This window comes from Acanthopagrus latus, chromosome 21 (assembly GCF_904848185.1).
Source record: "Acanthopagrus latus isolate v.2019 chromosome 21, fAcaLat1.1, whole genome shotgun sequence".
Lineage (NCBI taxonomy): Eukaryota > Metazoa > Chordata > Actinopteri > Spariformes > Sparidae > Acanthopagrus > Acanthopagrus latus.
In genome coordinates this window covers 16,084,746-16,097,438 of record NC_051059.1, presented here as the reverse complement: position 1 = coordinate 16,097,438, position 12,693 = coordinate 16,084,746, and the positions used below count along the sequence as shown (strand labels likewise).

General features: G+C 39.8%; 1 protein-coding gene across 6 annotated transcripts in view; it reads left to right on the top strand.

Annotated features, from left to right (window-relative positions):
- The first annotated feature begins 776 nt into the window (after window positions 1-776).
- The window catches only part of mib1 (mindbomb E3 ubiquitin protein ligase 1), a 55,342-nt gene continuing 43,425 nt past the window's right edge, over window positions 777-12,693 (top strand). For all 6 annotated transcript variants that reach the window (XM_037084024.1, XM_037084022.1, XM_037084021.1 and 3 more), the window contains exons 1-6: window positions 777-1,684; window positions 2,664-2,835; window positions 6,384-6,513; window positions 10,383-10,487; window positions 11,521-11,587; window positions 12,071-12,275. In XM_037084024.1, the coding sequence (XP_036939919.1) occupies window positions 1,456-1,684; window positions 2,664-2,835; window positions 6,384-6,513; window positions 10,383-10,487; window positions 11,521-11,587; window positions 12,071-12,275 (908 nt within the window). In that variant the 5' untranslated portion in view covers window positions 777-1,455. The remainder of the gene's footprint in view (window positions 1,685-2,663; window positions 2,836-6,383; window positions 6,514-10,382; window positions 10,488-11,520; window positions 11,588-12,070; window positions 12,276-12,693) is intronic.

Sequence of the window (12,693 nt, the reverse complement as noted above, 5' to 3'; positions counted from 1 at the left end):
ATACAAGGTAAGGATTCATATAATTTGGTCAGACTTCAATTTAGCAAGTTGTTAGTTATGGTCAATTTAATGATCATTCAACATGCCAATTGATAACTATATTCAGTATGATTAATTTTATTTTCTTTAAATGACAAAAAAAATGTTTGATTCCATATAATGATGCCAGCTGGTAACTTTTGACACATTCATGCTGCCATTTCCTCTCTGTGGATATCATCTAATTGTGAGTATTTTAATAAAGGTGAGCTGCCACAAGCTTTGTCAACTGTAATAATACAACGAGATGTGCAGGACACATGCTATGATGTACGCATTCATAAACGTGAGTGATGAATGTGTTTATTTTTATTTATTTTATTATTTCCTTAATCAATGTCGGGTTACATAATGTTTGTATATTACAAAATTAAAAAAGTATATATTTAGTTCCACACAGTTACCAGTACTTTTTGTTGTGCTTAAAACATAGATTAGTTTACTATGTTTTATGAGCTGATGTGTGCACTTGGCTACTTATGTACTTTTCAGTTCTAACAATTACAAGATGTGTGTTGGATTAAAGTACTGTTCTTAACAGACAGATATATATATATATATATATATATATATATATATATATAGATATATATATATATATATATATATATATATATATATATATATATATGTATGTATGTATATACACACACACACACAGTCGCCTAAATAATCTGAATCTTCAACAGTACATATGCGCATGCGCGTCGTGGGCTGGACTCGTGCTTGTTTTCCAAGCCTCTAGTCTTCGGGCTTTGTCGTTTACCTCCGTGGCTAGTTGTTGCTCGTCTGAGGTCTGAACGATGATTGACAATAATGGCGACGCGTTTATTCTGAGTTGACTCCAGGGAACCATCACTGGTTGACAAAGGGGGCATCTTGGATGGATTTTCACCGCCGCGGACAGCAACAATAAGAATAAACAACCCACCTAAGGACTACATTTGCCTCAGCGAGAAGGACTTGCTAGCCAGGAGAGGTTTATCTTGCTAGCATTTCGATAGCTAGCAACTCGTCTCGCTAGCTTGCTAAGTTGAAGAGGTGGCATTCTTGTGTGAGGAGAGAGCCAGCCTGCTGAGCACTGAGATCTGGCTAAGATAGCAATGTGGCTACTTAATAGGCTCTTAGGGTAATTGGTTTCTTAAACTCTGAGGCGACACTGAAGAGGCACTTGCTTGCAGTTAACACTAGCTTGCCGGAATAGTTTTTGTGAGAGGCTCCAACAGCCTCCTGAGGTAGCTAACTCAGCTAGCAGGCTAGACTTTGAGGGTTCGTTCCAGTCCCTTTCCTGTTCGGACTTGCTTGCACTTGGATTTGGAAACTATCCTCCAGCGCATCGATATCCGGCTAGCATAGAGTGCTAGCTTGCCAGCTAACTAACTGATTCCTGTGGCATTTGCGAGATCCTTTTCTTAAATGACCACCGGCAGGAATAACCGAGCCATGATGGAAGGAGTAGGAGCGAGAGTAGTCCGCGGACCTGACTGGAAGTGGGGCAAGCAGGATGGTGGAGAGGGTCATGTTGGCACCGTCAGGAGTTTCGAAAGTCCAGAGGAGGTGGTGGTTGTCTGGGATAATGGGACGGCTGCTAACTACCGTTGTTCCGGAGCTTACGACGTGAGGATACTAGACAGTGCTCCAACAGGTAACTTCACATCAGCTGAGTTTGTTTGCCAGCACTTTCAGACTCGTTTAAAACCAGCGTTTTCACATGCAGCCGAGTTATGCACAGTATAGTCATAGGTCCGTGGCCTTCATTGTGGGTACAGGGATGGGCTTGATTTGTCAACAAGTAATAACGCTAAGTCTCTGCCGCTTAGGTTGATGAAATACAGGTTTAAAAAGTGAATCTAGGATGCAGCGCGTTGGTTTATTCTGTGTGTTGAAGGCATACAGCGTCCGCCTGGCTTTGTATAAAAAAAAGATGAGTATTTGAATACATCCTGTCTGTACAGATGTATGTCACAGTCAGCTCTGTTCACAAGCTGTCCAAATAAGATGCGGGAGATGTATGTTCAGAGTAAAGAATATATCAGCACAGCGTGTGACTGTAAATTGCACATTGAGAGGAGCAAGAAATCTCGTACATTATCTAAAAGTGTGTCAGTAAGATTAGTTTGTTTTTAGTTTGTTTAGCTTGATCTCTCTGTACTTGTCATAGCAGTACATGATGATCCAGTTTTTGGCTTTTTTTTTTTTTTTGCAAGTATCCCATTGACAGGCTCCTTTCAGTTCTGTGTCCACGTGTGGATGCCTCAGTGGGATGAGGAGCAGTCAGGTTTTCTGTAATTGTTTTTGTGAAAAGGAAGTAATTAGAGGCCATAGAGCCCCAATTAGTCAAACTGTTTTTATATTAAGTGTAGGATAAATAATGCCATTTAAAAAAAGGGTATGGATATTATCAACAGCTCAAAGTTTCAAGTGTATAAAGTGATGACAGACTATGACAAATACATGGAGTTCTGTTTGCATGTAGAATTAGTGGATTTTCTCACAGATAGTTTTCATATTGTTGTGGCAAACTGCTGAAAAATTATTCCTGTAGTCTTAAGATGTACACATGGTATCACACAGTACTATCACAATGTATTAATTTTGACTCATTTTGCCTCCTGCCTTCTCAGGCATCAAGCATGATGGAACCATGTGTGACACCTGCCGTCAACAGCCCATCATTGGTATTCGCTGGAAATGTGCTGAGTGCACCAATTATGACCTCTGCACAACCTGTTACCATGGAGACAAGCATCACCTGAGACACCGGTTCTACAGGATCACCACCCCGGGCAGTGAGAGGTTAGTTAACCCAGCAACAACATTTACTATTATGTGGCCTCACCATAGACCGCCCCAACAATGAAATATACAGAAGGTAGCCAGGTAATCCCGGCGCATCATTGTGATTGGCTGGTCTGGCCTTTTACTCCCTTAGTTTGGCTTTATGTGTGTGTGACATTTGAGAAGTCTGTTGTGCACCCTGCCTCAGGATCTATCTCTGTGCTCCCAGCCCTCAGTTGCCAGGCAACAACTCAGCCTCGTTTTAAGATCCAGTCAGACCTTTTTAAAAATTATATTATTGCAGTTCCTCCCATTTATAGAATTCATTTGAGCAGATTTCCCTGATTTGTTAATGTTTTTAAATTTATGTCATCAGAATGCTGCATGCTCATAAAACATAAAGTGCAGATTGATTATAAAGCCTACTTTGCAGCTAAGAATTTAGTGCTTTGACTGCAGAAAGAATTTGCAATCACATATGTTAAACAGAAATGATGAAAACTTTTATTACAATGCAAGGCAGCTTTTTATTGAATATAACATACTTATAAGTGCTTAATAACTGTTCCAGAAGTTACTAAACATAATGTTATTGTACCAAAGGGTTACACATGACATGTACACCAGAGTATTTTCACTTCATTCAGTTGCAACATAGTGTTACAGCAATCCCCTGTGCCAAATATTGCTTTATTATTTTTCCCTATTTGCCTGCAGTCATTCTGTCACTCAGATGGCAGATTATCACAGTGGGAGCCCAATTGTTTTCTCTTTTGCTCTTTACATGTTGTCGTCAATGTGTAAAACTACCACACACATTAACTCAGCACTTACTGTGTGTACCTTTTTTATAACAAACGCATTTTAGTGTGCAGGGGTTTTTGCTGTGAAGACAGATGTGGGTTTACCGTGAAGCATCCTCCAGTATTAAATTTGTCAGACTTGCTAGCATTAATTTACTTGATTAGAAGTTTATGTGAAAGTAGATTAGAGTGCTGCAGGAATGAGTCCTAAAACCCTGAAGTAAGTTAGCACCTTTGCACTTCAGATTCCCTCATCTTGAATACAGTTGTGGGATTTTGTTTAGATGCCTGAAGTAATGTCTGTGGAGATTTTTTTCATGTTTTGTCATATTTAACAAAAAAATATGTCAGTAAAAATCCACTTGGGAATTTTTAAAGCACTTCCATATCTTTTTTTAAAAACGGTTGATGGTAACAAGTGGCTTAATGAAACTACAGCCGTTGGGACATTGGATGTCACCATGCCAAGCAAGGAGGCTCATCTACTTACCTGGCCATCTTAACCTGTTGACTTCAGTTGCAAACTATTCTAATGCTAACTTTACAACAGTAAATTGATTCATTTATGTTAACATATGTATAGTATAGTGTAGTAGGTAGAAGCATTGTGTTGACATTGAAGTCATGTGACTGCAATGTACTGTATTTTTTTAACACCCTCAGGTAAGCTTTGTACTTACAATTTTTTTTTCCATGGGAACCAGTGTGATGCCAACTTCAATGTTAGCCTAAAATAATTGATCATCCCTGCAGCACTCTATAGAGCTGCACAATTAATTGTAATATTATCGAGATTGCAGTGTAGTTAAGTGCAACATCCAATTTGCAGAAGTTGCAATGTTTTGATGAAGGTATCAGTAAGTTGCAACAGAGATATACTGGCCTGTATATCTGCAGATGTTTGTTCGGTACACACCCATGAAATGTCAACTCAACATAATTTTGACGTTGTTTCAGGACTAATTTAAAGTTGTGGCGCAAAAATCATCATTCCCACTAATCATGAATCATATTGCAAAATCTATATCTCTCAAAATAATCGCAGTATTAATTATTATATCATTATTTATCATATTGTACAGCCCTAAAACTGTTTGTTATCGTTGGCGGCTGTCGCAGAAGCATTTGCAGTTTGGGCAAACTTCAAACTAGGGCATGATCAGTGATTCAGTGATTATCTAATATAAGGGATCTGTGCACTATGCCAATAATCCTACATGAGGTTCTGTGTGTGTGAGTAACAGTGGGTGTATGTGATGTGTCAGGTCTCCACAGGTCTCATGGTAAAAAAGAAATACCAAAAGTTGTGAGTGAAAACAATGTTTCAGGTGTGGTGTGTGGAAAGCAGAAACATTGCTTCCAATTAAGTCATGTAGAGACAAGATTAAGTCAAGATGTTGAATGCAGCTTTACCGTGAGCATGCAGAGATGCTCTACATGGAGATTTGGGTAGCTCATGTATTGTAAGCAAACACGCCATCAAATCAATCCCTGATTTGCTACAAAAACTTTAAATGCATCATTTGGACTCATTAAGCAAGTATGCACACTCACTAAATTCCAGAAGTTGCCTTTGATTGTGTTATCACATAGACTGTCTGTACTGTGATGATGCTCCATCCATTTCAGGCCTATTTCAGCCAAACACTATAGTTTAGTAAATGAACACATGGCCCAACAGCTGGCAGCCTTTTCAACTGAGTACGACTTTATTCCCCCAAGACAGACATTGCATAATGCACAATGGGTGCTGGAGGTCTCCCCAGCCCACACTGCTCCGACAGCATGGTGGGGTGTTTTGTTACACCACATTAGACTTTGTCGCTAACTGCTGAAGAGGGAGTGGTTAGAGGCCTCAAGCTGTTTGCATTGGTTAGACCTGCACTGTCCAGCTGCCATGTCTACCACCGAGGCTCACATTGTTGTTTGATGGTTAGAGCTCAGCTGGGTGTTTTATTTGCCATTTCCTTTTCATTAGTTAGGCCTGTAGCTACGATGAAGATTAGACTGCAGTTCACAGCCTTCTAGTGATATCCTAATGTAAGATGATAAAATGAATTTTCCTTCCTTACCACTGGTTCCTCATTTGCATTCCCAATGATTCTTGGGTGTGGATGAAAAGGAACGGAATTGTCACTAAGGTGTGAATGCTGAGCTACGACAGAAATGATTGTTATTTTTAAAGTTACGACATGACACCTGCCAGTCAGTTAAATGAAACGTGTTACTTGAATTTAACTTTAATAAATGTGACATTCCTAAAGGCAGTAAAAACACTTATTTTGACTTTTCTAAAACCTCATTGACCAGTGTGAGATGGTCAGTAATGTTATGTTGCTCAAAACTCTGTCAAATGTTTCTGGCTTGATTTGTGTCACTGTCGTTAAACATCAGTGGCCCAAAGCTGAGTCAGTTATAATGATTGTCAGGGGCTGCATGGTTGGTACAGCAGATTAGATCCTGTTAAGGCCCAATGCTCACAGTGAGATTTTTCATCTGAAGCCATGTCCCATTTGCTGAAAGTAATTTACACCATGACTGCAGAACAGACACGCAGCGAAGGGCAGTTAAGGACACTGGGTAGCAGGAGGGAAGTGCTGGCATCCCCTCTGCAATGCATATTTGCTAGTAACTGAAAGCACATTGAATTAATCCACCTAAAAAGGGCTCGTGTAAACACTGCTGTTGTATACTCTGACAGTGTCACTCAAGTGGTTAAAGCTGAGCCCAACTAAAAAATTGTAATTTTTTTTATCTCTGCAGAGTACTTCTGGAGTCACGTCGCAAGTCAAAGAAAATCACAGCCAGAGGGATCTTCACTGGAGGCCGGGTGGTGAGAGGAGTTGACTGGCAGTGGGAAGACCAAGACGGAGGCAACGGAAGGAGAGGAAAGGTAGGACACCAGCCAGGTTAGCAGTGCAGAGTCCAGTAAGTGTAGCAGTCAGTCACCCACTTCTGGCCTTACTTTGTATTATACAGAGTAAAGCATGTGACCTTTACGCTTCTTCTTCCTTTTATCCCAAACAATCTTCTATATCACCCAAGGGTCTGTCTGGGTTCCAGCCACTCATATTTGTTTGCAGTGGACAAGGCAGAAGTCAAATTTGTATTATGTTAAAAGTAAAATGTCCTCAATGGTTAAAAAAGAATGCCAAGAAAAGTAGTATTTTGTCCATAGCCCACATGGTTGGTGAATGTTTCACATTATATTGGTTTTGTGGCTGGTGAGTGAAGCAAATCGACCAGACATATCTTTTGCCAGCATTTTGCTGGTTTTTGTGCCTTGCAAGTGAGGTTTAATTGTGCAGATATGTTTCCATTTTTTGCTCAATGAACATAAAAGGCACAGTTGCAAAATCCTTTTTTATTTCAAAGCTGCAAAATTAAGTGGATATTAAGTCCCTGGAGGGAAAACCATTCAAACCACATGTGTGCAACTGAAGTGGGCATGGCATTGATTTGAAATGTGCTGATGCCTCTGCTGAAACAGGAAAAGCACTAACTGAGCGAAGATGTTTGTAGCATGTGAAAAACTAAGAAGCAAATGAGACAATCCCACAAGAGAAACAGTCCAGTGCTTTTGAGCTGGGTGTGAAGCAGCTGACACTGTGACCCTAAAATAATTAGGATAACTAAGTAATGACTTTTTAAGTTAAGTTAAATTATATCTCTTATTTGCAATCCATTACAGTGCATACTACAATAAGCAAAATCATTATCTTGTTTCATATCACAATGTCAATATATTGATGTCAGCCACCTGTAGCTGGAATGGAGAGTTTCCTCCTCCAAAACTGAAAGGTGCTCTGTTGAACATCTGTGTTGTACTCGAAGCTGGATGTTAGTTAGACATTTCTATACTAACGTTGCCTCCTTTTGAGACACTGAGAGGAGGCACTCGAGGATGTGCATCAAGTCACATCCTTTTGGCCCTTTACAAAGAAATTAAGTCAAGCAGCATTAAGCAACTTAAACAAATAGTCAGCAAGCTTGTTTGAGCAATAGAGAGAGACAGGGAAGGTCTCATTTTTCACATTGCATTACAATCCAATTACATATAGTCAATAAAAATATGACTTGTTTGTATTACCTATAGGGCATCTTTAAAAAGAAAAATAGAAATGAATAACATAATGATTTTCTAAAGAAAAGATTCAGCATGATCTTTTACATAAGTGAAAAATAATACATTAGCACTGTTGTTAAAATTCGGCAGCCAGCACTCCGGATTTAGTGGAAAATATCTGCTGATCCTCTGTAAACTCATGTGAACAAGAGGAAGAGCAGCTTCAAATAATGTATAAAGCTTTTTGTAGGTTTGTGTTTAATCCAGTAGAATGTGTCACAGAAAAACCTTTACTCCTTGGTTTCATTCTGCTGATTCTTAGATATCTTTACTGAGGCTATAAACACACTTCTTTGCTGCAGGTTATTCCAGCCTTAAATACATCATTAGAAAGTAATACGATGTCTGATGAGGTTGCATTTGTTTAGCACACTCTATTTAGATTTATGCTGTAAATGTGCTGTAAAGTGCTTGTATTTTGACTCTGGTCCAGACCCCAGAGTATTCAATTTAAGAGTCCCTCCAGGCAATTTAAGACTTCATTTTGCTGTGTTATTTAATGGCATATCTCATTACTGTTTTATGATGCTGTAAGCAATATGCTCTCCAGAAAACTGCTATTGCATGTCCTGCAGCTTAGATGTTCCATTAGTTTAGCATGTATATTACCTCCGAAGGCCCATTAATCAATTACCTCTGTAAGGGGCCTGAAAATAATTTAACGATTTGATTCCTGTATTTACTTAAGGCACAGCTTTTAATTAAAGAATTCATTTACTCCAATGCAGCTCTTCTCTTGACACTTTCCCAATGTGATGAAAACACTGCACCACTGTGATGAAGAGGGAATTGTCTCATGTGACAATCCCAGTGTTATCCTCTAAATTTGAATTGATTTTGCAGGCCCTTTCATACCTCATTTCATACTTATGCCCATGATTTTCTTTGGCTCACGGCGCCCTTCAAATATCACAAAGGCTCTGAGCGTTTTCTCAGTACTAAAGTTGAGTAGAGCATTATTCATATAATGAAATGAGTACTAACTGAAGAGAAGCATGTATAAAAATGTTTTTGCCGATGTTATGCTTTTGATGGTTTTGATCAACTTTTAATGCTTTATCAGTGAGTGAGGCCGTCAAAAGATGGACTGTCTGACTCGTAGTGTTTCCTAATATTTTTAACGTGCATGCACAAGTTGAGAGGTTCAAAGGAGCAAAGGTAAGAGCCATGGATCTATTAACACACTAATGGTGTAATACACCATAAAAGGACTGATGAGAGTAAGGACAGAAGCTTCTCTTCCTTAGCTTTCCTTCTGTGTGACTTGCAGTTTAGTTAAATGGAAAGATTTAGTTTTGTATGGAAGGCTGGAACTGTTGGGGCTAAAACACTTTGACTGACTGTCCATATATTCCAAACACAGTGTGGAGATATCTAGTAAATTAGGTATGGCTGAGAACATAAAATGCTTTTCTGGCTGACCTGAGCATGCCGAGTAACAATAACCACAGTTTGGATGCAGCACTTAAGGTTATTTTCCCTTAATGCTAATTACACAGATATCGATGTTGTGGACTTTTCTGAATTCATCAAAGATGATGCAGTTAATCATTTGTGGATACCTAGTCTCAGACTTTCATTAATTACTTGCTAGCGAAATAGCAGCTGCATCAAGTTATATTTCAATAGGGGAAAATAGCCTTCTGAAAACAAACCGTAGTTTTGGATAGAGTGTTTCATGTCAAAAGTTTCTTGCCTGGATGAGCAGTGTTTCCCACAGGCTCTGTCTCTGGTCTGGCTGAACTAGGCCAGGCCCATTGCCTCTGTCCTGTGTCTTGTTTTTCTTTGCAGACAAACCCAGTGAAAGTTTAATTAAAACATTCTTGGAGATTTCACAACTATCCCCATCTTGCTCAAAACAATGAAGTAGTTTAGTATTGACTGTAAAATTGCAATGCAGGGAGAATTAAAACAAAATCTAATTGTGACTCCAAAAATCAAAGCCTAATCAGATTTGTCCTTGATGAGTCCCACTCCTAATATCTCAGTGGTCGGGCGAATTCAATTTTCCCTGAGGTCGAAACACAGTGAACGTGCAACAAACAGAGCATCTGACACTGTTGTGTATAGATTTATTACATCAGCTTTCCAACTACTCTGCTTTCCATTGTCACATGCACAGTATATCAACATGTAGGAAAAAAGAAGTCCATAAAACTAAAATTGTATTTCTGAGAGTGCTGATTGGTATCTTGTACATGGCAAGAGGTTATTATTTCCCTCAAGTAGAGAAGCTCAAGTTCAACTTGTTGTGTTAGCAGACATTTCCCTGTCTTAAACCCTAGACACTGCAAAGTAACTTGACTCCAGGGTTTCTATTCTGAAGTCCAACCTTCACTCTGACCTTCAATTTGAAAAGATAATTTCCCTACAGGGATCAATAAAGTCTTATTTTCTATCATTATAAGGTGAAAAAGATGAAAATCACCTGCTTAAAACCTTCCACTAAAAAAGTATCCCCTTATGGTCAGTATAATATTTTCACATACAGTATGCCAAAACCTTTTTTTTTTGATATCTAGCCAGTTGAAACCTTTTTTCCATTAAAAAAAAAGTCTGATTCAAGCTCAAAACAAAACTGCTTTCAATGTGTCTTTTTCTGTCTTTCTCATCTCATCTCATCCCGCCCTCCACAGGTAACAGAGATCCAGGACTGGAGTGCAGCCAGCCCTCACAGCGCTGCCTACGTACTGTGGGACAATGGGGCCAAGAACCTGTACAGAGTTGGCTTTGAGGGAATGGTGAGCAAACTTCCAGCCTGACCCTCACGCTCAGTCACTCACTCACACACACTGAGTCTCACAAAAGATCAGCTGTCAGGTGGCTTTTGTGTTTGACCGCAGGGCTGAGGTTCTTTCTTTTGCTGCCAGGCCTTTGTGAGAGCCACGCAGCCAGCATGAGTAAGGCGCCATTGTAGAGGCAGCTGGAAGGGGAAGGTATCTGCATGATAAAGGCAAGCTGTTCCCCTTGCTTTTTAGGGGCAGAGAGTGAACATGGAGGTCAACTTTAGAGGGGGACATCCTCCTGGGGTTTTTTGTAGGAGCAGCTACACACGCGTCTCTGATGAAAAGCATCTTCCTCATTGGTGGAGACTGCCCTTGCCTTTTTTCAAAAGAGGCCAATCGGGTTTCTTGGTTTCAGAACAGATTTGTCCTTTGTTATTCTAATAGGCCAATAGGATGGTAGATAACATCTGCTTCTGGCTTTAGTAAACATAGATGAGACCCCCCATCCCGGCAGTTTCATTCTGGATTTTTTTTTCCCCCTAAGACTTTAAGCAAATCCTGCAGATACATAGTAACCGTGTATGTTCCAAATGCAGCATTTGAGGCCAACACCTTTTCCTTTTCCATAATGTCTGCTTCGTGTGCAAAGCATCATAAGATAAGGAGTGTCCTGCTGGCTGAATACAGCAGGAAACCCTGAAGTTATTAATTTGCTGGGGCTTGTTGTATTCAGGACTTTAGTGTTTCATCAGTTCAGAGGAATGTTTGCTCTGCCTTACAATCATCTCTGCCCTCTAACTCTGCCACAGTGGCTGCGCATCTGAGTCATCACAATGATATGATGTAGTCTCTATATAGAGGTGTAGTGTCTCATTGTCCTGCCTTACCCTAAGGGCATGGATATTGTTGGTTATCCAAACAAACTACACTTACACTTACAGCTTGAAGTGTGTAATTTCTCAAATTCATTATTCATGATCATCATGCCTCTCTGCTAATGGAATTACCCTGGCTAATTATCTCAACCCTTCCCGCTTTGTTCTCTTAGTCGGATTTGAAATGTGTCCAGGATGCCAAAGGAGGTTCTTTTTACAGAGACCACTGCCCCGTTTTAGGTAAGTAAGCCACTGATCTGTGTCCACCGTCATTATTGCACCACTTCTCTCACCTATCGTTCTGGTGCAGTGAATTCAAGGGCATTAGGGGAGTATCACTTGTAGTTAGTTGTGTTTGGTCACTAGATGGCAGCACTGCATAGTAACCCTGCTGCCAAAAGCTGATACAGGCTCAGGTCATGCAGTTACAGTATTCCAAGTCTAAGGGAATGAATCGTCTCGCTGCATTCAACACTGCAGCAGAAGTCCCTCATTTGGTTGTATAGTGTCATTATTCATAGAAAGCAACACTTTTGATGTTGTAATGTTTTATTCTAATCAGTTTGCTTCAGCATATGTACTTAAAACATTCTTGAGTACTGATAGTTTCACAGATTTGTCTTGGAGATTTAAAATGTCGACATTCAAATTCCCACCAATTTTATACACTTTGAGTAGTGCAGTTTTACAATTGATAGACCTAACTTTCCCAATATCTCCCAGGTGAGCAGAATGGCAACAGAAATCCTGGCGGTCTCCAAATTGGAGACCTGGTCAACATCGACTTAGACCTAGAGATTGTTCAGTCCCTCCAACATGGCCACGGCGGGTGGACTGACGGCATGTTTGAGACGCTCACCACCACTGGCACAGTATGTGGCATCGATGAAGATCATGATATTGTCGTTCAGTACCCCAGTGGGAACAGGTACGTGCCTCGATGGACTGGTTCAGATTTATTGGCTGCCAGTGAGTAGGATCAATGAACTGTATCCTCTCATCAGCATAGTTTGCCAAGTAATAGGTTTTATAAAATACTCTTCAGTTCAAACTCAGTCAAAAGCTGCCAAACACTCTCTTTAGTATGTTCTTGCTAGATAAAATCTTCGTTTATAACACGCTGAGAATAGACTCAATAAGAATTAGTGGTCAGTTTGTAGTAAAATATGTAATAAAAAAGTGAGTCTTTGATGAATTTTAGTCTGCTCCTAGAATTCATAAAATGTAAGCTCGTCACTCTGTTTGACTTTGATCTTAGGTACCTTAAGATATTCCACGTGGCTGCTCATAATCAATACTTGGTTCGGCAGCATACGTTATGTGAGCTATTTGAATGCATTCATTTC